Genomic DNA, 26,270 nt, shown 5'->3' with positions numbered 1-26,270 from the left:
CCCTTTAAATCAGTACCTGCGTTTGTCATGAGTCAATATTTTGCAGTGTGTTGATTAGGTGTATCTGTTTATTCAGGTAATTTTAAATGTTTTTCATTTGAAGTTTTATAATTTTCTCCATAAAGATCTTTAATCACATTTATTAGACTTATTCTTAACTATCTTTTGTTGCTATTCTAAAAATTAGTATTTTTTAAAATATATATTTTCTATTGCTGATCTATAGATATACTTTTGTGTGTTGATCTTGTGTCTAGCAACCTTGCTAAACTGTCTTACTAATTATAATTTATCTGTGGTTTAGTGGACATTCATATTGCTTATGGGTCATTCTGTTCTTTCCTATTTAATCCTTCTGTTTAATAGTTCTTTCCAACCTATCTTTAGAGCTACCCTGCAGAGTTGTCATTGAGTCAGAACATGTACATTTAAAGTCCTTTAATAAACTTTTAATGTAATAGAGTTAAGAAAAATAAAATAAAATAAAAAATATATGGCACGTGCCTGCAAGGCCATCTTTTTTGTGGAGTTGCTGAGTTTAACCTAACATAATAGCTTCCCCTCCTCTGAGCTTCAGTGAATTATTTGCTGTCTTGCTTTTTTTGCACTCCATGTTTGTGACCTTAGTTATCTTTGTTTTATCCTAACCCTTTTTTCTCTCCTAGCACTTTCACAATGCCTCTGGCCTATAGATACAAAGATAAGTTGGTGATTGAAATGCTCTCAGGGTATTAGCATATATATGGAGGTCACTGAATAATTCAAGACAGTATCTTGAATACTCTTTAAGATGTTGAATAATTCTTTTTTTTATCCTCACCTGAGGACATTTTTCTATATTTTGTTCAGATAGAACGGGAGGGAGAGAGAGAGAGAGAGAGAGAGAGAGAGAGAGAAACATCGACGTGAAGGGACACATCGAGTGGCTGCCACCCACACAACCAACCAGGGCCGGGGACAAACTGCAACTGAGGTACATGCCCTTAGCGGGAACTGAACCCCGGTCTCTCTGGACCGTAGGCCGATGCTCTGACCACTGAGAAAACCAGCCAGGGCAAGATGTTTAATAATTCTTGACAAAACTTGAATAATTTGAGACGATATCTGCACAAGAATAAATATGATATAGGGGGAGCTCCTAAATCTGTTCTCCTTGCAGAATATTTACGTCTCAGAGTTACTCGTTCCTGTGTGTTCCCGAGCACTGGCGCCAGCCGTTGTTGGGTGCGTGAAGGGATGCAACAGTATCGAAACAGCAATAATGAGTGCTGAAGTAGTAGCACAGTCGTCCAGAACCGCTGTGACAGTGCTCACGTGAATATAGCAAGGGTTATGTATGGGGAGTTTTGTTTATAGCTTATGTGTTGCTACCAGGTTACAACATGATTTGTGGTAACTGAGCTATAAAGCTTATGATTATTTGGGATTAATGACTATTTTCGTATATTTATTTCTTTTAGTGTTGTTGTTTTTTTTGATCCTCACCCAATGATATGTTTATTGATTTTAGAGAGGAAGGGAAAGAGAGAGACAGACAGACAGACATCAGTGTGAGAGAGAAACATTTACCAGTTGCCTCCCATACACGTCCCAATGGAATTGAACCCACAACCTCAATATGGGTCCTGACCAGGAATTGAACTCAAGACCTTTCGGTTTATGGGGTGATACTCCAACCGAGCCACATTGGCCAGGGCTTGACCATTTTTATTTTTACTTACTTATTTATTTTTATCCTCACCTGAGGACATTTTTCCATTTTTGTTCAGATAGAGTGGGAAGAAGAGAGAGAGAGAGAAACATCGACATGAAAGGGACACACAGAGTGGTTGCCTTCCGCATGACCCCAACCAGGGCCGGGGACATATCGCAACCGAGGTAGGTGCCCTCGACTGGAATCGAACCCGTAACTCATTGGTCCGTGGGCTGACGCTTTAACTGCTGAGCCAAACCGGCCAGGGCAGGGCTTGACTATTTTTAAATATATGAGAGGTTTCACTATTTAGATCTTATTCATAAAGTGAGACTTATTTTTATATAACACCATTTCAGATTTGCATGTGTCAGATTTACATGAAATGTCACTGCACCACATCTTACTTATGAATGAAAATAACTTTATAGATGTCAACTAATGTTATCATTTAATGCTTCCTAACTTACATTCAATCATTTTTCTTCTTCCAGGTGCCATTGGGCTTCTCAGCTCCACTAGACGACCTGCCCCCTGTCCCCCACATGGCGCGCTGCACCCTGGAGCACCTGTATCTTCTGATGGGAAGGGAGCTGCAAGACCTCGAGGAGGTGCCTCCAGGAAACGTGCTAGGTAGGCTGGCGCCGTGCCCTGTGTGTCTGTGAGGGTCGCCTGACACATCACAAGACCTCGAGGAGGTGCCTCCAGGAAACGTGCTAGGTAGGCTGGCGCCGTGTCCTGTGTGTCTGTGAGGGTCGCCTGACACATCACAAGACCTCGAGGAGGTGCCTCCAGGAAACGTGCTAGGTAGGCTGGCGCCGTGCCCTGTGTGTCTGTGAGGGTCACCTGACACATCACAAGACCTCGAGGAGGTGCCTCCAGGAAACGTGCTAGGTAGGCTGGCGCCGTGTCCTGTGTGTCTCTGCTGAGGGTCACCTGACACATCACAAGCCAGCGAAATCTCTGACGGAAATGGCTGTGACCTCTTTCTCAGTTCGGTTCATTTTATTTTCTGGTGTGCTTAGACTTTCACTTCATACGTTTGAGTAATTAGCACAGAGATCAATAACTTGGTGTGAATTGTGGTAGTTCTATTTTTTTAAAAATGTACTGCTCTCGCCCTGGCCAGTTTTACTCAGCGGTTAGAGTGTCGGCCTGCGGTCCAGTGACCCGGGTTCGGTTCCTGCTAAGGGCACGTACCTCGGTTGCAGTTTGTCCCTGGCCCTGGTTGGTTGTGCGGGTGGCGGCCACTCGATGTGTCCCTTTCATGTCGATGTTTCTGTCCCTCTCTCTTCCTCTCTCTCCCTCCTACTCTATCTGAACATAAAATGGAAAAATGTCCTCGGGTGAGGATATAAAAAAAAAAAGTACTGCTCTCCTTGGCTGGTTTTGCTCAGTGGTTAGAGCTTTAGCCCATGGACCAGAGTCCAAAATGTCTAGGGTTTGATTCCTGGTCAAGGACATGTATCTGGGTTGCAGGTTTGATCCCCGGCCCTGGTTGGGGTTGTGTGGGAGGCAACCATTCAATGTGTCTCTCTCATGTCGATGTTTCTCTCTCTCTCTCTCCCCCCCCATTCCCTCCTTTCCACTGGGGCTAAAAAAAAAGTACTGCTCAAGTAGTCTGTGAATGCTCTAAGCTGGGGTTCCTTTCGTTTGGTACAAGAAGAATTCCTGCTCATGTCAGTCTAGATGACTGAGACTCTTTTGGTTCTAAATTATTGGACACTATTAAGGCTTGGGTTTCTTGGAGAACAATCTTACTTGGATAATTAGGGTATTTCCTTTCCCTAGTGTTCATTAGAATGAACAGTGAATTTTTAATTTGGTTCCTTGGTTGGGTTGGTAATGGCTCCATCAGAACATCTGGAACTAGTTACCAGCCTTACAATCAGAATTACTTTTTTTCACTTGTTCAGTGATTTGAAAACTTGAGCATATTTAGCAGTAGCAGCAGTTTCATAAGCCATGCGTGTAATAAGAGCAGCCTTTCAAAGCTGGGAATAAGCGTGAGGCAGGGCAGAGGGGAAGGCCTCGGATTCTGGCTGTCAGTGCGTGAGGAGCAGACAGCCCGAGAGAGCGCCAGCTGGCGGCCAGGGGTGGTGGGCGCGGGTGCTCGCCGCCAGCTGCCCGGCTGGGTCGGTGAGAGCAGGTTTGTCAGCACAGTTCTTTGTTGCTGTTGTTTTTAAACTTCAGGACAGGTTTGTCTTTGGGTGGGGCAGTGACATGGAGAGCATGAGGTGGTGGTTGATCTGGCTGAACTGATCTGCATATTGCGTTTATCTCTTGCTGCACAAACCACCCAAAGCCTAGTGGCTTAACACAGAGACAGCTTTTATTTTCTCGTGAATCTTCAACGGACGTGGCCTGTCTTGTTGGACAGCTTTTGTTCTGTTCCACCTGTTATCATTTGAGGTACTCAGAGCTTGGGCACTAGGATGATATGAAGGCTCTCTTCATTCATGTCTGGTGGCTGCTGATTGTCTGCTGGGACATTGGGTGGGAGAGGGACTGGGCTGGAACGTGTGGCCTTCGGTGCGACTGCCTAGCGTCCTCACAGCATGGCGGCTGGTTCTGCAGGGGAGCATCCCGTGGGCAGAGGACGAGGAAGCGGTATCAGCTTGTATGACCCAGCCTCCAAAGCCTTCAGCCTCACTCTGCCACATTCTTTTTGTAAGATAGAAGTGAGTCATTAAGACTGGCCTATATCCCAAAGGAGGGAACTAACTCCACCTTTTGATGGGAGACATGTCTAAGAATTTGCGGACATGTTTTAAAACGGCCACACCACTAATCATAGATCATCTCTTGTTTTCTTTTATATGTTAACAGGCCCATGATAGGAGACAGATTACAAATTAGGACATAGCAGTGTTTACAATGATCAAGGCAGGCCTGTAAATTTCATCTTTTTTTTTTAGTCTTGTTGGCTTAGGGGGAGTTGTAATTCCTGTTTAATAGGAAATTAGTGGAGAGTGATGTGACTGACACCCATATGCTTTGCATCAGAAGTGACACAGAGTCAGATTTATCAAATGCAGATGAAAATTTTTGTTGGAGGAGGAAATGAAAACATTATATGGCATTCATAAACAAGTCCATGTATATGTCAGAGTCTAAAAAAAAGTTCTTTTATTGGCACTTGAAAAATGCAGATTTCACTTTTGAACTCGGCCATAACTCACTTAGAGAATTTATACTGACCAGTAAGTGTGGAATGGATTTTGTGGTCTGGAAATAGTTAATTTAAAGCTTAAAATTATTTAATTCCAACCTGATGTTTGAAAAGTTGGTATAGATGAAACTGGAGAGACCTCACATGTTTAACACACAATAGCCTTTTGTTCATTTCCCTACCGAGAATATCTCTAAAAGTGAATGTTTGCTACAGACTCCTGTTAAAATGTGAGGGGAAATTGAATTAGGATTCCAAATCTTTAGCTTTTTCTTACACACTTTCAGATCTCTTCCATATGGTTAAATCTTTAAAATTTCAGGGGCATATTTTAAGAGGAAATATGATATTCCTCTTTTTACAACATGAGGAGAATAATAAATACTACCTAGCCTTTCTCTGAACTGGTTTTAGTTCTGCCATGGTAGGTTGCCGGGTTGGTAGGAAGTCGGTGAATGAGTGTGTATGTGTGTCTCCTTACTCAGGTGCGTAACTAAGGAGTCAGAACCCTTTGTTGAAGGGTTTTACTAACAGATTTGATTTTTTTTTATTTAAAGAAAAATCAAAACAGTTTGTGATTCTTAAGCCTTGTGGAACTTTTTTAATACTTAAAATTCACTTACTAGTGAATTTCTTTTGAATATATTTTACTACCAACATTTCCACTTGGAAAGTATTTTAATCAGTGAATATTGGTGTAATGAATGAATCAATTAATCAGTTAATAAGATCACTGAGTTTAGGTTGGGAGAACACATGAGCAGCCAGAGCTACCTAGTATTCATCATTTATTTTTAAAGTTTAAAATATTCTCAGGTACAAAAGGAAGTTTGAAAGTGTGGAAAACATTTTTGTTTGTTTGTTTGTTTGTTTAGACGTGAACACATTTGGTATTTATTAAAAATATTCTGGAATTTCGTAGGTGAGAGCAAAATCCTTTTAGTCTGAACATTTCTCATTAAAGGCTATCAGAACAGTGACATTTTAAGTTGATAACATTGTCCAGGACCCCAGAGCCAAGGTGATGTTACCAATGGAAATTCTTTGTTTAGCTCACACCATGCACTGAAGCTAATTGCTTCTTCCTCCCCTCGGTGTGTCCCAGGCATTCTGGCAGGTACATTCTGGGCTGTTTGATGTCAGAGAAGCAGGGATGCTCTGAGTCTCAGCTCATTCTTCTCAGCCTTGGTCCATTCAAGAGCAGAGCTTTGTCCTCGCCTTCCTAAGGCCAGAGTTGTCCCCAGGAGTCACTTGAAGCCCCTTTCTGATCTGGGCTAAGGGTACCCCCAAGGGAAGGCAGGGCTCAGTTGCGTCCTAGTCTAGAGAGCTCTTCTGCCCGAGTTGTGATTGTGCAGTTTTCTCCAAGGTGTTATGTATGGGAACCTAAGCTTCACTGGTCAGTTTTCATTCTCTTGTTCTCTCTCCCATACTTTGGCACTTGTACTCTTTCTGCATTGTTTGGTGCTATATAAGTCTTGTGTGCTCGTCAAAGCTCTAGGTTACTCGTCGAGGGACCAGGTTGACTGTTGGCTGCGTATTCAGGTTCATTTCTCCCCGATGCATGGTGTTGTGCTAGCAGTGTATCACATCACCCTCCCCTCACCCCCGAGTCTTACTGCCACTTCGTCATTGTGAAGCTTCCACAGATACTGTAGTCTGTTTCTGGGCCCTATTTGCTATTCTGATGTATTTGCCAGTCTATATTGTTTGGTTTTGATGGTTTCAGTAACTCATTATTTAATCTAGTATTTATCACTGTTCATCTCAGTGTTTTGACTGTTCTTGGACATTTATTTTTCAATGTTAACTTGATATTTTTATCTTATTCTAGTACATGAAATATCTATTAACACATTTTATTTACAGAAGTAAATCGTAATCACTTTTTTTATTCAGTATAAAGCTCAATAATGTAGGAAAAACTAGGGGTAATTACTCTAGGGGTTATCAGTGTAATGTATGTTCTTCCAGCTTCTATCCACACGTAAACACATTCATGTGTGCACATGTCTTACAGTAAGGAACTGTTTTATTTGTGTGATTTTACACGTTCACTGGGGGGGAATCTACAGTGTTTACTGTATTTAGCCTTTTTTAGTGAAAGGGGGAAGAGAAGGGCTGGACTTAAACCCAGCACTGTGTTATCCTGGTCCCTAACGTTGCCGTTACCAGTCATGTCCAGCAGTTAGAGCTGGGCCAGCCCTGATCTCTGCTAGGGAGGAGCCCTTCTCATCTGCATATGAGGGCCTCGGCTGTGGCCCGGGCCTCGCCGTCTCAGACTGGACCCTAGCAGCAGCCAGAATTACCTCTTTTGCCGCAGGGTCTTGGCCCTTGGCCTTCTTTTTATTTTTTATTATGTTTTTATTTATTTTAATTTTAGAGAGAGAAGAAGTGAGAGGGAGATAGAAACAGATGTGATAGAGAAGCATCGATCAGCTGCCTCCTACACACTCCCTACAGGGGATCGAGTCTGTAATCTGGGCATGTGCCCTGAACAGGAATCGAACCAGGGCCTCTCAGTCATGGGACAACGCTCAAACCACTGAACCACAAGGTGCCTTTGGCCTCCTACTCAGGAGTATTTGTGAGGTCCAGCATCTCATAACTTCTGGAGAGACCAACTGCTCTCTTAGCGGCACAAATTAATTCTGGTATGCTTGGGTGACCTTTAATCTAGTGCCAGTTTTCAAAGTGTTTGGAATTTGAATGAGACCTTTTCCTATGTTGACATAGCCTGACCCTAATTGTTACCTTTCTGTGGACATCTCACTTGAGATTTGGGGGTGGAGGGTATGGGGACGGAGGAGGGGCATCAACTGCTTGATGGGCCTTCCTTTCTCAGGGTCCAAAGTCTCCTAAAAGGAAACATAAGATGCGTTATGTTTGCATGTAGTGATCTGTTGTTTACTCTGAGAACATAAGGTTTGCTTAATTTAATAGCCTAATCATTCTTTCACATGTCTTTTGTGCTTAGCATGTGTTTGGTTCTATACTCCCCACGTGATTAGATTCGCACTCTGGCTACTTTAATTCCATCTTCCAAGCTATTTCTAGGCCTTCACAGTTTTGATCCCTGACCAGCTAATGAGCCAGCCTCTTGTGTGAGAAGCAGCACCGGGTTTGCAGTCAGACCTCTGGCAAGTTGGCCACTTTTTTGGGCACGTCCAGACCTGAATCTATACCCTCATAAAGTGAGGTTGGGTCAAGTGACCTCTGTGGCCTCTCCTTTTCTCTTGGTTGGTTTTCCAGCAACTTCCCCACTGCCCGTGACTTGGATTTTCCTATCGCCATTAATTGCTTTGCTGTTCTCAGTATCTTCTCTGTCTGCCCTCTGTCTGTGGATTGCTCGGAGTGACATTCAGAAAGCCATTAGACAGGAGCCCCCACCCTCTGGAGATCTCTCTTCACCCTGGGGCTTGGGGAATGCTTTTCCGCACTCCGATTGGATTCTCCAGGGCCAGCCCGCACGCTGTGCTTCCAGAGTGACCCGGACCGCTCCTCACTCCGAGCGAGCCCGAGGCACCGCCGCGTCCTCTGAAAGCACAGCGTGATCTGCACGCCGGCCTCGTTGCCGGGCAGAGGTGGAGAGGCTGAGTCTGTTCTCGGAAGCCATTGAGCCTGTGCAAGGTGATGGAGACTGCAGCCTCGTTCTCCAGCTCCTGCCGGGCCCGCAGCTGCACCCAGACGGCCACAAGGGGGCAGCCGTCCCCACGGGTTTCCATCGTGCCAGAAAACAGAACAAAGACGGGGGTCTGTGTGAGCATGTGCAGGGGCCTTGCTCTGCGCCACAGCCCACATGTGACACTTGTAACCTTGACCTCTGTGTTTATAAAGACACTGAGCTGTTGGTTGGGTGGCATATGTGTGGTAAGTGGGTTTTGTGCTTTGTGGGCTGAACGTAGTTAATATACGCAGGACTCCTCTGTGGAGGTCTGAGACCTACCCCCTTGCCCAGTCCAGATTGCTGCACATGGCAGGCAGGCGTTTTTTATTATTGGATGTTTAGAGCTGTCCGAATCGTTAAAACAGAGAGGTTGAGATGAGTTTAGCTTTCTGTTCAAACCTGAAGAACAATTTCAAAGCAGTCATGTAAATTTATTTTGGCCCTTTCTTTCTCTCTCCTGCCCCTCCTGCCTCTCGTCCAAATACTGGGGGCATTGTTTCCGTTGTATATTTTTCCCCTTCGGTTTCCTCTTCATCTTGGAAATTGAATTATGACTCCTTGGGTTGTTTCTACTTGGAAAGAGCATCATTATGAGAATATATGCTGCTCAGTGGACAGTGAAGCAGAGTATGAAATGTCTCTAACATCCGATCGCCCATGCAATTAGAAGCACATTGTCACAAGGTTTGTTTTATGTTTCCCAGATGACTGTTAATTTATGGCAGTTCAACGCATAATTGCATTGATGATCATATTTCAAAGGACTTGGGTCTATTGGTTTAAGTGCAGAATTGAAGTAAGAAGAGTTGTTATTCTTCACTTCGCTGTTGTATCTAAACCCGTCTTATTATTTGAGTCTGTAGTGGCGGGAAGAAATCAGATACCCTTTGAAAATCAAAGGCAGGGAAAGCCCCTTCCCCCAGGGTAGAGAGAGGAGCATTTTCTTTTAGGTCTCTACAGAGCAGCAATTAGTAAATTTATTGTATAATAGTTGTTTTTCTTCAAAGCCACAAGCCTTCATTTTTTCGAAAATGACAATTATAAAATTTTATTTTCAAAACAATTTACATAATGTCATTGTATTTGCATATCTTTTGTTAACTGATGCAAAGGATGCCACACTTACAACACTTGAGAGACGCATCAAGCTAGATTAATTCAACATTTACTTAGACCTATTGCGTGCCAGGTGTTCAGAGTCACTTCTGTAGGTTTTTTATCATTTGAGCCTCACGACAGACTTGAGCGGTAAATGTGTTGTCTTCACGTGGCAGATGAGTAAACTGAGACCGAGAAGGTTTCACTTGTGCACCTTGTTACACCATCCCGGCCTCCCTTACTAGCTAGCTTGTGTTTCTGTAGGGTTGTGTGGCCGAGATTATTTTAGACACTTTTGCTACTGATTCTCTTCCCCTTCTGTGATTGTTAAAATGAAAATAAGCTATTTTTTACATTCTGCTTATAGAGTCCCTGAATTTTATAGTTCTCGTAGTCCAGTTGCTTCCTCCTAAAAAACGGAATCTGAGACTCATACTGGGTCTTCTCTAAGCTTGGCTAATTAGAGTTGAAATTAGAACCCTGCCTTAGAACACGGATTCCACTGCATCGGCTGTGTTCCCAGTTGGTGTCTCTGAGCTCCTGGAGTGAGGATCGTCCTTCTCTGGGCGTATCTGTGCTGCCGAGCCTGGCCCGTTGTCACCGAGCGGTGCACGCCCGGGACACGTGCTGCGGTGTGGGTGTGCGTGGAGAGGCGTGACTGGCTGTCCCAGGTGCTCCCTGGAGCACTGAAAGGACTGGAGTTCTGAGCAGGAGGAAGAGTGTGGGAGACCTGGGACGTGTTACAGTTAGTCACCAGTTCACTGGTGTTTGGTTTCTAGATTGTATGTGGGAAAACTGAGGGACTACCGATCAGAAAGGGAGAATGGAGGTCCAGCTTCTACTAAGAACGTGAATTTCCAGCATATGACCACCAGTCATGTGCTCTTTGGTTGCTTCTGATGTTCCCTGTGTTCACCAGGAATTAATGTCTCCCAAGGGCCTACATTTGAGTACAGGCTTGGAGGACCCGGTGTGGCTGTGTGTCTTTCATGCACAGATTCATTAATCTGCCCAGATGGGAGCTGCCGTAGGGCTGTCCACAGCTGGAGAGCTCAGAGCCGTAAGAGTTTGCAAGTAATGTAACATTGGTCTTACTCAGATCTTTCAAAAATAATCTTTTTTTTTTTTTTTTTAGTAACTTTCAGTGTTTTCTAGATTTGTTTGGCCCATAAAAGTTTGATTTTCTACAGAAGTCTAATATGTCCATAGTGTTTTGGATACTAAATTTGACAATTCCCTTTATGAGGTTAGACAAATTTATAATTGAAACCCAGGTATGTGAAACCTATGTTAAAAATATGAAATTGTCTTTTTTTAAAAATACATGTTTTTATTGGGGTTTTTTGTTTGTTTGTTTGTTTTTTGTTTTGAGGGAGAGGGGGAGAGAGAGAGAAACATCCATTGGCTGCCTTCTGCATGCCCCTCACTGGGGGTCAAGCCCACAACCCAGGCTTGTGCCCTGAAGGGAAATCAAATTGGTGACATCTTGGTGCACAGGATGACACTCAACCAACTGAGCCACACCTGCTGGGCTGAAACTGTCTTTTTGAAAAAAGTCCAAACAAGTAGAAGGTGTTAGTTTATTGGTACAGTTACAGATAAATTGCATTTATTGATTCTAATTCTAAATATATAAAAATATTTCCAAAACTTACATCATGACTAAATTTAAATTTATTTTGGAATGTAACAAGACTGTAGATTTGCTTTGCATACATCATAGGATATTTTTTGTGTTTCCTGTTTGGTTTTCTGTTTTTTTCAGTGTGCCTCATCAGGCTTTAGACTGAAACCGAACTGTGGGTTAGTGGAGAGGAAGACGAGCATTTGCCCATCACTTCGTCTCCCTCTCCTGGTCAGAGAGCTATCTTTGTGTCCCTGCCAGTTCTGCAGTGCACTTGAACTAAGAAGTGCTCAAGAACTGTTTATGGAACGAATCATGGGAAACAGTTTGGCCTTATAGAATGAAGCTGAAATTCTGCCTAGTCTGAGGATAATATAAGCTCCCTCATATAAGGGTAAGGGAGCCGGGATTGAGCTGGGCTGAGCATCCAGTGAGCCCCCCACAGCACCACTGACCAAACCCAAGTTTGGAAGAAAGTCTAATTATCTTGTTTTGTTTCCTAGGGACTCCAAATAAGTTCTCATTAAATTCTTTTTCAATAAAGCTCCTTCTCAGAGATCACACTCTACTGAGCGTAAAGGTAATGGCGTTTCCAGTGCCCGCAGAGGGCAGAACAGCCTAATCGGCCGCTGTGCCACCAGCAGTGGTGGCAGCGACACTCTGGAGCTGGGGGCCACAGAGTAGGTGGGAGCAGCTCGGTGGGACAGGGGTTGGAGGGCCACGGAAGGAGGTCAGGAAGAGGACAGACACGTTTGTGAGCATATTCAGTTGATTGAGCCATGTGTATTTCTAAAGAATAGGTTTGGCTTTTTTTTCTTTCTTTATTAATCTTAGAGAGAGAGGAAGGGAGAAGGAGAGAGAGAGAACATGGATTGACCGCTTCCTGCATGCCCCCCGCCTGGGGATTTGGCCCACAACCTGGGCATGTGCCCTGACCGGGAATCCAACAGGCAACCTCTTGGTGCAGGGTCAACTTGCAACCACTGAGCCACTCTGGCCAGGCAGGTTTGGCTTCTTAATTTGCAAGGGAGGTGTATTCAGTAACAGTTACTTAGCTTGAGCCAGAGCGGGGAGGAACGCCCATTTTTAGAATTTAAGTTGTAAAATATGCCCTTGTACTTTGGTAGGCAGTTTACAAACCAGAAAAAATTAGTCTTTATAAAAATGTTTTGCCAAATTTTACTCTAGCTAAATGCCTACAAACTTAGGAAGAAGCCCTGACCCGTTTGGCTCCGCGGTTAGAGCGTCGGCCCACGGACCAGAGAGACCCGGGTTCGGTTCCCGCTAAGGGCACATACCTCGGTTGCAGTTTGTCCCCAGCCCCGGTTGGGGTCTTGTAGGTGGCAACCACTCGCTGTGTCTCTCTTATGTCAATGTTTCTCTCTCTTCCTCCCTCTCTCCCTCCTGCTCTAAAAAAAAAAAAAAAAAAATTAGGCAGAAAATGGGCAGTTTAACAGTTCTTACATATAATAATGCTCTTGACACTCTTGAATAAAAACCTTTGATAATGAGAAGCATAGTAATCTTTGATTTTGTGTTCAAAGTGTAAGGGCTGCTTACCTACAAAGGGGATATAATTGGGTGTAAATGAGGAAGGCTGTGGGAAAATTGAGTGCGCATGTTCTCTAAGTCTTAAATCGTTAGATAACTGCTTAGCATTTCATTGATGCTTAGAATATATTAGTTGAATCTGTATTTTTTTTTTCCTACAGCAAGTATATCTGGTCATTAAATTTACTGTTCCATTTTTGGGATCCAATAGTCACAAACAATAGCATAACCCTAGAGTGGTTTTTTTTGTTTGTTTAGAAAAAAACTGTAATTTGAATTGTTCTGTGTTTTAAAAACAACTACTCATTCTTTGTTGGCAAATATAGTTAAGTTTTTATTTTTATTTCATTTGGATTTCAAACATAATTTATGCTTATAGTAAAAATCCAAACACTACAGAAAAGTCAGTAATTAATTGTCTCATCTCTGCAACTACTTCTTTGATATAACCATTGATAACGATCAGTAAGTGTCCTTCCATAGGTGTCTTTATACAACACACGTGCACACAATATTTGCCTCTTTGGTTTGTTTCATCCAATTAGTATTGACTATATTAAGAGTTAGGTACAGTTTAGCCACTATGCCGCGAACTCCTGCTCCAACAGCGTCAAGAGGCACATGCACTGGGGCTGTGTGTAATCTCTGTCCTTGGGCAGTCTGCCGCTTCTCTTCTGACATTTCCAAATGCATGACTATTGTCAGTCCCTCTATCAATTCTCAAGAGGACTTTCTGTTGTCCTTGTGACTATTATATAACCAACTATTTAGCTGCAGCCAGAGGTTTTTAACTTTGCCACAAATATAAAACTTTTCTTTGTCAAAAAGACTACCGCAACTTTATCTTAAAAAGTTACTTTCAAATTTGGTCACATAGTTTTCAGACGTCCTTGAAGAAAGGGAGCGTGATGGCTTTAGTGGAGATCTGTGGCCCTTGCCCTGTGGGCTGGAGTGTAATTGGATTCCAGTTGACTGGCCTGAAAGGATCCCGGGAAGATGTAGAACTGGATCTGGATTAAAGTCTCACAATTTTCTGCCCTCGTCCAAGATTTAAGGGAATCACTGAAGTGAATGAGTTTGGGATTTCATGTCCAAAGCCATTTTTAATACCACCACCTTATGTTTTTATAGCACTGTATGCTTTTCAAAATGCTTTTATCTGTAGTATTTGATCTGTCCAGCCTGCTTTTAGCTTCTATATTTCAAAGGCCAGTAATGGTTAGGTTGGAAGTAATACCTATTAGAATAGTGACTTTGAAAACTTTCAAATCATTTCCAGGTGTTGTCAATGAATGATGAAACTTTAAACCTTCTTTTCTATAAAAGAAAACTCTACTGCTTTAAGTAATCTTCTTAGAAATTACAGCTCCAAAAATTTCAACTTGTTGTTGTTCTTTTTTTATAGTAAATAAATATATATAACTTATTGAGATATGACTAATGAATAATATGTGTAGGGAAAGGTGTAGATATAACCAAGCAGAGAAGATGGTGGGAAGAAAACTGTCAGTTTTCCTTAAATACCTAAGGTGGTGGAAGTGAGTTTTAAATACTTTTCATCACAGGAACCCCCCCCCCCCCCTTTTTTTTAATTTATTGCAGTAGGGATGCAAACTAGGACGGGAGAAGGAGGAAAATCAGAAAATACCGTTGATAGCTATGCCGTAGATTTGGCTTGTGATCTAATATACCCTTTTAAAATGTTCTACAGACATTAAAGATAATTTGCGCACACATACCCCGCTATTCAGTCATTGTTATTGCTTATGTTACTTAAGACATGAAGACGGTATCACTTGAGACAGAAGTAAACCCCCTGCTTTCATTCCCCTTGCCGACCCTTTCATTCCGCAGAGATGATTGCACCACACGACGGCCAAGAACCGGACAGTGATTCTGAAATCTCCCCGCCCCTTTCTGTGAAGACTGCAGGTTTGAGCAGAAGCTTGCATGCTCTCCAGCACAGCTCCTCCTCACTCCCAAAACAAACATGGCACTTCCCTTTCTGGGAGCGAATATAGAAGAGCCAGTGGACATATAGAAAAACACAGCATTTCTAAAGAAGAACACCAGTATAACCAACAAAAGCAATAGAACTGTTTGAAGTAGACTTCTTGTAAGAAAGCAGCCAAAAACAGGTTTGGTGATAAATGCACCCATCCTCCCTGGTCTGGTGGAAGAAGTTGGAAGAAATGTAATAATAACAAAGGTTCTCTGATAGTCCAGCAAAATTTACTTTGTAGCTCTGAGGTGCTGAATTTTTAGCCAATTTGAATATTGTCACTGGGTTTACAATAGGCCCTTGTGTTCTCTGTTTTTGAATAGGGTCAGTTGGCAGCTGGTTAAATTTCTTAGGGAGTCACTGAAGCCAACATTAAAACAGAACCGAGCTCAGGATTCCCTGAGCCTGGAAGTCTGCCCAGAAGAGCAATGTCAGGCCGTCTTACGAGTCCAAGAGCAGAGTGTGCGAGCGGCGCGCATTATTAGTGAAGGGCTCACCTTTCCGGGCCGGCTAGAGCCAGTCACGCTTTTATCCCCATGGTTTTGGTTTCCTTTCTATGGGGCTGTGGCCCTCCAGGGCCTCAGAGGTGAGGAGAGATGAGAAGCAGGCTAGACCCGTAGCTAAGAAGAGTGACTCAGGCTTACAGCCATCATTACAGTCAGTGGTTAACGGTTCTTCTTAATCTAATTATGCTGCCTTTGATATTGTTAGGAAAGTCATCATTATAAATATTCACCTGGGAAGGTCTGACTGCTGTATTACTCTGCAGAATCTCTGCAGTTGAGATATACAGGATTCTGAATAGTAAATAATATACTGGTACACGCAGGACTCAGCAGAGGCATAAGGAAAGTTCAGACCATAACCATTAACACATTCGCAGCAAATGTGTTAATAGAGAGTGATTTAGGAGCATTAATTAACTTTCAAAAAGTCATTCTAATGTCAAAAAGACGAAAGCCTGTAATCAGGTTGACCTGTGAACCACCGAGCTCGGTCCCCTGCTGGAGGCAGGGGCAGTGACCACAGTGCATCTTCTCCCTTAGAAGGAACCACCCTCCTGCTGCTCTTTAAGTCACACTTGACTCCAACTCAGAGAGCCAGCCCTGCCCCAGGAGGACCAGCTGCACAGATGGAGCGAGCCCCCTTCTGCCCTGCAAGGGACAGGCAGCTGCCCGAGCCAGCCCGACGCTCGGTGGTGCTCGCTCCTGCCTCCCCAGCTGTGTCTAGCATTTCAGGTCCTTCGTGTTATTTGGGGAATTTCCCTCCACATTTGGAAGTAAATGGAAACTGGGTAGATTGTAAAGAAGAGGATGAAAATTCCAAATTACTCAGAGTTCGGCAGAAAAGCCATTATTGGATAAAATGGGGTGAAAGAATCTACTCTTCAGCCAAAATATGTGCAATCATGAAACAAAGAATTGTCAAGTTTTCTCATCTGAGGACTTGGGTCCAAAAACAACTCAAAGAGTGGGGTGAATAATGATTCCACCGTTCTGCTAAAAACTTAGGAGATCTTCATTTCCCGAGACTGTTAACATGAAGGAAATGCTTCAGTGAAGGAAAAGAAATCTCTTTGTAAATCAGTCCCCTGCCACGGTGACCTCTCAGAGACGAAGCCAGTTTGAGCTCTGCTGACGACGCAGCCAAAGTCACACATAAATATGACTTCCACCCAGAAGACGTGCAGTTCTGAGGAGGGTGTGTTTCTGTGTGTGCCCATTCCTCTCCGCAGAGTGAGGTCACCTGTTCAAAAATGAAGTTACAGTTAAAATTACATCTTTGCCTCGTGCAGTAAGGCAAGAGAAAAATCCAGGTGCATTAAAAACGGACATATGCATTTTGTTTGTATAAGCAACACAAACACTAAGCACTAGCAGAAGGAGTGTTGATCAGGAGCAAGGCCAAGGCTGTTTTCTCTACGTGCCAGTTTTGCTTAATTCATTACAACGCATATCTTCTTAAATAAAAAGAGAAAGTAAAGTTCAGAACAAAAAACTATTCTCAATACCTAAAAGAAATTAAGAAAAGGAAAAAATTAATGTCACCTGAGATTCTGAATGTTGCCAGTAGAGGGCTGGAGGCGGAGATAGGACAGCGGGTGCTGCCCCAGCCTCGTCACCGGGCGGTGCCTGTTGTCAGGGCATTTCCCTCTTCTGCCCCGTGAAGTTCAGCTGCTGTGACTTTCAGGCCAGCTTCCCCTGTGTGAAGATATTCGTAGGCAGGGCACCCGGCCTGTCGTCCCTCCCGGAGGACGGTCCTGGTTGCAGACACAAGTCTTCAGGAGGCACTGCTCCATCCCGCCCACCAGCGGCACCTGCGCCCGAGTCTAACCAGCTCTGCAGGAGTATCTGGCCGGCACTGCCTCTGGCCCAGTTCTCCTCCCCTCCCCTACCAGGCTTGCATTTCCACTCTTCCCCAGTGGAGGCAAGGCTTGTGAGTGGGTTTCAGCGGTTCTGGAAAGGAGCAGAAATGTTATCATTATTTTTCAGCTTTGGGAAAATACAGCTCATGTTGTACATTGAAGAAGCAGGGCATAGAGGAGAAAGCTCTGGCCTGGGCGGCAGGAAGACTGGGCTTCCTCAGAGCCACCAGGGACTGATCTGGGGTCGGCCTTTCCCACCCTACCCCGAGGATTCCTCATCTGTAAAACAAATGAGGTTTAGGACTTGCTGCGGGTAAATTTTGTGTTTCTGTCTTCAATCTGGGACAATGCTATTTTCCAAGCAATCTATAAAAGTTTGCAAAACTTTCAAGAAGTCCCTTGATGTTCACTAAAAAGAAGACTATTTTAGAGATGACTGTTTTCCAGATAAGGCTTTTACCAGTCCCCTCCCTCCCTGAAGGCTTCTCCACTTCCTGAGTGGGCTCGCAAGCGTTGCTGCACCCTCCTCCCTGCCACCTGTGCTGAACGTCGTGAGCCGTTCTTTTAGTGTAGAGAGTCTCTCAGATAGTATCAGGGATCAGTGTCGGTGTGCTGCGTCATCTTCTGGGGTGCAGACGTGGTGCAGAGCCAGACAACTGGCAGATTGGGCCCTTGGAGGTGATGGGCACCTCCTGCAGGCAGCTGTTCCTGAGGAACGAGGAACCGGGCGTGGCAGAGAAGTCCAGGGGCAGCGTTAGTTTCCAGAGGAGCAGGGGTGTGGTTCCTGGCACGAGATGGCCTTTGGCCCTGGCCTGCTGCTCCCCTGCCTGAGACCTTGGGAAGACAAGAGTAAGACCTGGGGGATGGACCTCACACGGCTTTGGGTTCCAGTCTGCCCTCTGCCCTCTGCCCTCTGACAGCGTGGCACGCAGAAGCAGCACTTCCCCTGCCGGGACGCCCTGCAGAGGTTAGCACTGTGACAGGGCCCCGGGCCTGGGGGACAGCCTCAGAGGGCGATGGGCAGGTTCCAGGCAAGGCCCGTGTGAACTGTGGGGACAGAACCAGTGGGGCTGGTTACTGCTAGCCTGACTCCCTAGCCGGCAGGGGCCGGGAGCCTTCGCAGGGTCTGACTAGTCTGTCTGAGAAAGCTGCCTCGCAGGTGCTGTCAGCATTTCTGCGCTGTTACAGTGCGACTCCAGTTTGCAGCCGGTGTCACTGGGACAGAGCTTGTTAATAATCAAAAGAACACTGTGGTTGTTGAGAAAACACACCTCGGTGCCCTGGTAGAGTGGAGGAGGTTCTCATGACATCCCCTCGTGGGCCTGCTCGGCCAGTCAGAAGTGACCCTCTCCCCAACAGCACTTCTAGGGTCTTGGCCTAGAGATGCACATACAAGGCTGCCACGGACCATGGTGCGCAGTCAGCTCGACACAACGTTCACATTATCTTGCTGACCTACTTGTTGCAGCACTTTTCTGTTTCCTTAGAGCTGAAGGAACACTTACCGTGATGTGAGCTGAGGTGAGCTTACTCTAGTGGTGGTTGGCTTTAGCAGTGGTACCTGGCAAGAGTGGAAGGCGACACTTGGAAATATTTTGGGTAATGTATTGGATAAACAAAGGCAGTAGTAGAGCTCTGGGCGGTTTGGCTCAGCGGTTAGAGCATCGGCCTGCGGTCCCGAGAGACCTGGATTCGGTTCCTGCTAAGGGCATGTACCTCGGTTGCAGTTTGTCCCCGGTTGTGCGGGTGGCAGCCACTCCATGTGTCCCTTTCACGTCGATGTTTCTCTCCCTCTCTCTTCCTCTCTCTCCCTCCCGCTCTACCTGAACAAAAAATGGAAAAATGTCCTCGGGTGAGGATAAAAAAAAAAAGGGCAGCAGTAGAGAATTGTGTGATGCTTGCTGGAGATAGTTTTGTGTTCCTGAAAACCGACACAGACCAAAAACCAAAGAAACCCCTTTGAGCATCTTTCAAGGAGAATTTAGAAGAACTAATCTCTGAATGAACCTCGGAGTGTCAGGAACCAGAGGGTAGACAGAAGCCAGCAGCCAGGAGGAGGCTGACTGCCTATTCGAATGAAGAAGAGATTTGTTCAAGGATAGACATGTTCAGAAGAATCCGTGTAAGAACATTTCTGTGAAAGACACATTTCATTAGTCATTGGATGATGTGGAGGGAAAGATACAAGGAGACAAACCATGTGCTCTTTCTTTTGCTACCAGTTTCTTTTCAAGGCTCTGAAATGGTTTATCTTGATTAGGTGCAGTTAATGGCATCTCTAAAAGACTCAAAAGCACTTTAAATATCTATGTAATTTTTGTCCAATAACACGTTCAAGTAAATTTTTATTGATGTACAAAAGGCCTATAGAAAAGTATGCAGACCTTAAACCACAGCTTGATGGATTCTCATGCTCTGAACACACCCGGTGTTGCTCGCGCTAACAGAACATGCGCCGCGTGCTGAAGTGCGTTCCAGTCCTGCCGCGCGCCTCCACCCCTGAGGGCGGCGCTCTCCTGCTCCTAGCAGACTGAGCATACCTGCTTCGAGTTCTGTGCAAGCCGAGTCGTAGAGAATATAACACACTCTTGTTTGAGGCTCCTTTCCGTCAGTGTTCTGGCTGTGAGATTCATGTGTCGCTGCACAAAGTTGCGATGAGTTCATTCTCATTGCTGTATTGTGTGACTACCACAATTCATCCTCTCTCCTCTTGGTGGACATTTAGTTTATGGCTACAATCTGGCTATGGTAAATATCGTTACTTTGAATATTCTTTTCTTTTGCTGAGTATTTGTACACATTTCTGTTGAAAGAGCAATTGCTGTGTCATAGGGCAGGTGTATGTTCAAGCCTTGTGAGTGGTTCAGTCTGTGCTTCTGCCGGGAGAACCTGGAAGTTCCAGTTCTCTGTGTCTCTGTGCTGACACCTGTCATGTTCTCATGACCCAGTCTCTCCGTGTCTGTGTGCACCTGTCATGTTCTCATGGACCAGTCTCTCCGTGTCTCTGTGCACCTGTCGTGTTCTCATGGACCCGGTCTCTCCGTGTCTCTGTGCACCTGTCGTGTTCTCATGGACCCGGTCTCTCCGTGTCTCTGTGCGCCTGTCATGTTCTCATGGACCTGGTCTCTCCGTGTCTCTGTGCCGGCACCTGTCATGTTCTCATGGACCAGTCTCTCCGTGTCTCTGTGCACCTGTCATGTTCTCATGGACCAGTCTCTCCATGTCTCTGTGCACCTGTCATGTTCTCATGGACCAGTCTCTCCATGTCTCTGTGCACCTGTCATGTTCTCATGGACCAGTCTCTCCGTGTCTCTGTGCACCTGTCATGTTCTCATGGACCCGGTCTCTCCGTGTCTCTGTGCACCTGTCATGTTCTCATGGACCTGGTCTCTCCGTGTCTCTGTGCACCTGTCATGTTCTCATGGACCTGGTCTCTCTGTGTCTCTGTGCACCTGTCATGTTCTCATGGACCAGTCTCTCCGTGTCTCTGTGCACCTGTCATGTTCTCATGCACCAGTCTCTCCGTGTCTCTGTGCCGGCACCTGTCATGTTCTCATGGACCAGTCTCTCCGTGTCTCTGTGCACCTGTCATGTTCTCATGGACCAGTCTCTCTGTGTCTCTGTGCCGGCACCTGTCATGTTCTCATGGACCAGTCTCTCCGTGTCTCTGTGCACCTGTCATGTTCTCATGGACCCGGTCTCTCCGTGTCTCTGTGCCTGCACCTGTCATGTTCTCATGGACCAGTCTCTCCGTGTCTCTGTGCGCCTGTCATGTTCTCATGGACCGGTCTCTCCGTGTCTCTGTGCGCCTGTCATGTTCTCATGGACCAGTCTCTCCGTGTCTGTGTGCACCTGTCATGTTCTCATGGACCAGTCTCTCCGGGGCTCTGTGCACCTGTCATGTTCTCATGGACCAGTCTCTCCGTGTCTCTGTGCACCTGTCATGTTCTCATGGACCAGTCTCTCCGTGTCTGTGTGCACCTGTCATGTTCTCATGGACCAGTCTCTCCGTGTCTGTGTGCACCTGTCATGTTCTCATGCACCAGTCTCTCCGTGTCTGTGTGCACCTGTCATGTTCTCATGGACCAGTCTCTCCGTGTCTCTGTGCACCTGTCATGTTCTCATGGACCAGTCTCTCCGTGTCTCTGTGCACCTGTCATGTTCTCATGGACCAGTCTCTCCGTGTCTCTGTGCACCTGTCATGTTCTCATGGACCAGTTCTCTCCGTGTCTGTGTGCACCTGTCATGTTCTCATGGACCAGTCTCTCCGTGTCTGTGTGCACCTGTCATGTTCTCATGGACCAGTCTCTCCGTGTCTCTGTGCACCTGTCATGTTCTCATGGACCAGTCTCTCTCTGTCTCTGTGCACCTGTCATGTTCTCATGGACCAGTCTCTCTGTGTCTCTGTGCACCTGTCATGTTCTCATGAGCCGGTCTCTCCGTGTCTCTGTGCACCTGTCATGTTCTCATGGACCAGTGTCTCCGTGTCTCTGTGCACCTGTCATGTTCTCATGGACCAGTCTCTCTCTGTCTCTGTGCACCTGTCATGTTCTCATGGACCAGTCTCTCTGTGTCTCTGTGCACCTGTCATGTTCTCATGAGCCGGTCTCTCCGTGTCTCTGTGCACCTGTCATGTTCTCATGGACCAGTCTCTCCGTGTCTCTGTGCACCTGTCATGTTCTCATGGACCAGTCTCTCCGTGTCTGTGTGCACCTGTCATGTTCTCATGGACCAGTCTCTCTGTGTCTCTGTGCACCTGTCATGTTCTCATGACCCGGTCTCGTGTATGGCATAGTAGCTTATGTTGGTTTCCCTGATGACTAGTGAAGTTAAGTTCCTTTTATTTATTGACCATTGATTTTTACTCATTTATGAAATGCCTGTTAAGTCTTTGTCCATTTATTTATTTATTTTAGATCCTCTGCCCCTTTCTTTGCATTGATGTATAGGCATTCCGCATATGTTTTCATGGAAGTCCCAGTTGGATGTATTTATTGCGGATAGTCTTTCTGCTCTCGGAGTGACCTTTCTGCTCTCCAATGATGTCCTTCAATGAACACCGCCTGACACTTTTCCATTTTTTACGATTAGTGTTTTTTGTGTGTGTCCTGTTGAAGAAGTCTGTTTACTCCAAAGTCATGAAGTTCTGTTTATTCTTCTATAACCTCTTTTAGTTCTACTTATGAGAATTTGGTTTTGTAAATGTTTTTGTAAATGGTGTGGGTGGCGGTCAGACTGTGTCTGCGGTGTGGACGTGCCGTTGATGTGGTCACACTGCCTCCGCGTCGTTTCACGCAGCTTACTTCTTTGACTCAGAAGTTCTCGTAGCTGGCACCGAAAACCTTTCCCTTATTTTAAAATTATCATTCATCATCTCAACACTATTACAGTTTTTATTTTCAGTTGTATTTCTCTTATTTTTAATTTATATAATTCTGTCTACATAGAGTTTTATGTTCTGCCTTAACCATGCCTAAGTAGTCTTCAAAGTTCAATTTATTAGTGGCTGTATGGTATTTAATTTAGTTAACCGGTCTTCTATGGTAGGCATTTAGGATGTTCTTATTAATAAAAACTGCTGCCTTATAGAAATGTACTGATCCGTCATTTTACAAGAGGGTAGCAAATGACAATGGGGTAACCATTGGGGGCCTCGTCTTTAGTTAGTGTCTCCATTAATCCAACTTCTAGCACAGATTCCTTCGTCCTTTATGAGGGGGATCACTTTACAGCAGCTGTGCTTGCAGAGTGTTACGAAATGAAGAATGAAGGCCCGTCACCCCCATATTATAAACCCTTCCTAACATTTCAATGGTGTCAACATGGAAATTCACCTGTGGCGCTCATTCTCATTCTGCTCGTCTGCGAGGCGGTCCGTCCGTGACGGCAACTGCTTGAAAGCTGCCGCTTCTCGCAGGGAAGTCGGTGCGCTGGGGGGAGTGTTGGCTTGAATCGAAATGACCTGTGTTTAATTAACAGTTAGTTAATATTCTAATATTGCTGCTTTTCCCCTTAGGAATTCCTTTTCTTCAGACGGTTCTAATATCAAGTAAGTTGTATCAGTGCCATAGTAACTGCCACATCAGTATGCAGACACATGGCCATAGTCCCGACAATCTCTGGCTCCGCAGCTCAGGGATTGGAATATATTACCAGCAATAATGTGACTGAGTTTTAAAAATGTTTTAGCAGCACTTACAATAACAAATTCCAGAAAATGGAATGTGGGGTCTTGGGGTCTTCATCTCTGTCTCCTCTGTGGCGCTCAGCACAGATCTGTAAACATAATTCGTCAGTGATTATTTGGGAACATAAACCTAAAAAGCACAGGAATTCTTCTCAAATTGTGATGCATTAGACTATAAAGTTCTATATAGCACCCTCTAAATTCCATAATTCCTGAAGTGACTTTCAGGAAAATATCACCCGTTGTGGAAGTGATCATTACAAGTGGTAAAGAACACAGGGTTGGCGTCAGATGACGCAGGGCCGTCTAATGAAGGTGGCCTGTGAGTAGGCCTGGAGATGGGGTCTTTCTCTGGGACTAAGACTGAACAGCGCCTTCACTCTGAGCTGTCAGGCTGCTTACTCCCAGGACCTTGATTAACCTCAAGAAACATGCCCGCTCCTATCAGATAGGAACCCAAGACTCCCTCTGCGGACACCAGGCACCAGGGAAGCCCCGGTCTGGGTAGTTCAGAGGTGAGCGTAGTTTCAGTGTTGAGGGCCTCAAGTGATTCATGCAAATATAGTGCATCACAGCATAGTCCCAGGGTTTATTGCTGAGTGAGCATTCAAACAATGCAAGCATTCGAGGCACAGTCCACAGGAAGACTTTTTTTACTTTCTGGTTTAAAAAATATGTTTTAGCCCTGGCTGGTTTGGCTCAGCAGTTAGCGTCGGCCTGCGGTCCGGAGAGACCCGGGTTCGGTTCCCGCTAAGGGCACGTACCTCGGTTGCAGTTTGTCCCCGGCCCTGGTCGGTTGTGCGGGTGGCAGCCACTCGATGTGTCCCTTTCACGTCGATGTTTCTCTCCCTCTCTCTGTTCCTCTCTCTCCCTCCCACTCTACCTGGACAAAAAATGGAAAAATGTCCTCGGGTGAGGATAAAAAAATATATATATATATGTTTTATAATTATAAAAATAGTATATAAGAGAGCGAAAATTCGCCTAGAAATGACATGGAAAGATAATCTACCTGCCAACCTAATTTCAAAAACATCAATACAGCCCTGGCCGCTTCGCTCAGTGGTTGGAGCGTCAGCCTGTGCACCAGAGAGTCCCGGGTTTGGTACCCGCTAGGGGCATGTACCCCCCCCCTCAAAAAAAAACAAGAACAAAACATCAATACAATACCTTAACTGTGATATCAAGGATAAATAAAAGTGAAATGATTTGCAGTAAAATCAAGTCCGCCGCCGTTTGTCCGTGTTCTAGTTTGTGCTGACTGGGAGACCAGGTCACACGCTTGCAGCCCCGTGAGTGTGGCGGCTGCAGCTGCAGTTCGACTGCAGATGTGTGGGACTCAGGACTCAGGTGCCACGAGTGGCTGTTGGGAAGACGGTGAATGGCTCGTTTTCAGTTCAACATTCCTGAAAATTCAGTGCATATTAAACTGCAAAAGAAGACTTTGTTATTAAAATGAAGTTGGATTTAAGGTCAGATCATTATGAACGGGTTTGTACGGAAGATTGCACAAAAACCACGCATCTTGGGAAAATTCTTTGTGTAGGACATGCCCACACATTGCAGGGCACTGGTCTCTGACCTTACCTACTACTAAATGCCAGCAGTGGACCCCAACCAGAAATGCCCCCACCAGTTCCCAAGGCCCCTGGATTTGTAGCATGAGAGTTGTACCACTGTTTATGGTATACTTATTGGTCCACTTTTGTACCTGTTCTCAATATTGTTTTGAGATATAACAACTTGAACTCTTAACTGGTGAGCTGCACAGTCTGAGCGTTCTTTGTTGGACTTTGCAGAGGAGTTCTTCCACACAGCTGCCAGAGTTCTGTCCCCATCTCCAGAGCATGAGGCCTACCTTACCAGTATTATTGTTGTGCAATGGTGTTTCATTGTGTTAGTTTACATTTACTTTGTTATTTATTAGACTGAGTGTTTTTTATTCATTTATTTTATTGCATAGGGCTTTTTTTTTTCCTTTTGTGTCTTTTCTTGGAACTGTTTATATTCTTTGCTAAATTCCTCTTGGATTGCCTGTCTTTTTCATTGATTTGTACAACTTCTTTATATATTATGCTTACTAATCCTTTGCCTCTTGTAAACATTGAAAACATCTATTTTGTAACTTTTAACTTTGTGGTATCTTGGTCACATGGTTTTTAGAATGTAGTAAGATTTATCATTCTTTACTTGACAGTGTCATCTTATGGTGTGTGTTTTCAATTTTTATGTTTTGCGTTTAGGTTTTTAATTCACGTGACATTTCTTTTTCTAGATAGTATATGTTATAGATGAAATTTATTATTTTTTCTATTTTATTGGTTCATTGCTTCAGTGCTGTTTACTGAATAGTTCCTCCTTTCTGCTACTGTGGCCCCTTTGTCATTTCCGTGTTCCCACATCTATGTTTCTGGGGTCCTCGTTCAGTTCCATTGGTCTGTTACCAGACAGACACCATTACTACACTGTCTGCATTTGTTTTTCTAAGTTGTGTTACTTTCTCAAGGAAGGAGTTATGAACTGACCCTTGCTGTTTTTCTTTTAATCTGATCCACAGCTAACAGAAATAGCTCATAGTTTAAAGTGCCCTTCTCCCCTTTCACTATTCATTCAGGTTTTTCTTAGCTTTTTCTTTGATCGTTTCAACCAGGATCTTTTGTGTACTTGTGATGAAGTTTCATTTCATCCAGAAGTGACTCTGCTTTCTGTTTTTAATTGGAAATATTTTTATTTTAAAGGTAGAAGAAATCCAGTTATAATTTCCTAGTGGTGTAAAGCCATGTCTCTTTTCTTTTTTTTTTTTTATCCTCACCCGAGGATATTTTTCCATTTTTTGTACAGATAGAGTGGGAGGGAGAGAGAGGAAGGGAGAGAGAGAGAGAAACATCGACGTGAAGGGACACATCGAGTGGCT

The 26,270-nt window shown here is 44.7% G+C and overlaps 1 protein-coding gene across 2 annotated transcripts in view; it reads left to right on the top strand.

The window, feature by feature from the left end:
- Positions 1–26,270, top strand: part of EFL1 (elongation factor like GTPase 1) — a 77,854-nt gene that overhangs the window by 19,295 nt on the left and 32,289 nt on the right. For both annotated transcript variants that reach the window (XR_004961473.1, XM_036277915.1), the window contains exon 14: positions 2,188–2,326. Coding sequence is in view for 1 of the 2 variants with exons in the window: in XM_036277915.1 (XP_036133808.1) it covers positions 2,188–2,326 (139 nt within the window). In the remaining variant the exon portion in view is untranslated. The remainder of the gene's footprint in view (positions 1–2,187; positions 2,327–26,270) is intronic.

This window comes from Molossus molossus, unplaced genomic scaffold (assembly GCF_014108415.1).
Source record: "Molossus molossus isolate mMolMol1 unplaced genomic scaffold, mMolMol1.p scaffold_m16_p_24, whole genome shotgun sequence".
NCBI classification, from domain to species: Eukaryota; Metazoa; Chordata; class Mammalia; order Chiroptera; family Molossidae; genus Molossus; species Molossus molossus.
Note: the sequence above shows the minus strand (reverse complement) of the source record. Positions and strands in the feature narration are given on the sequence as shown.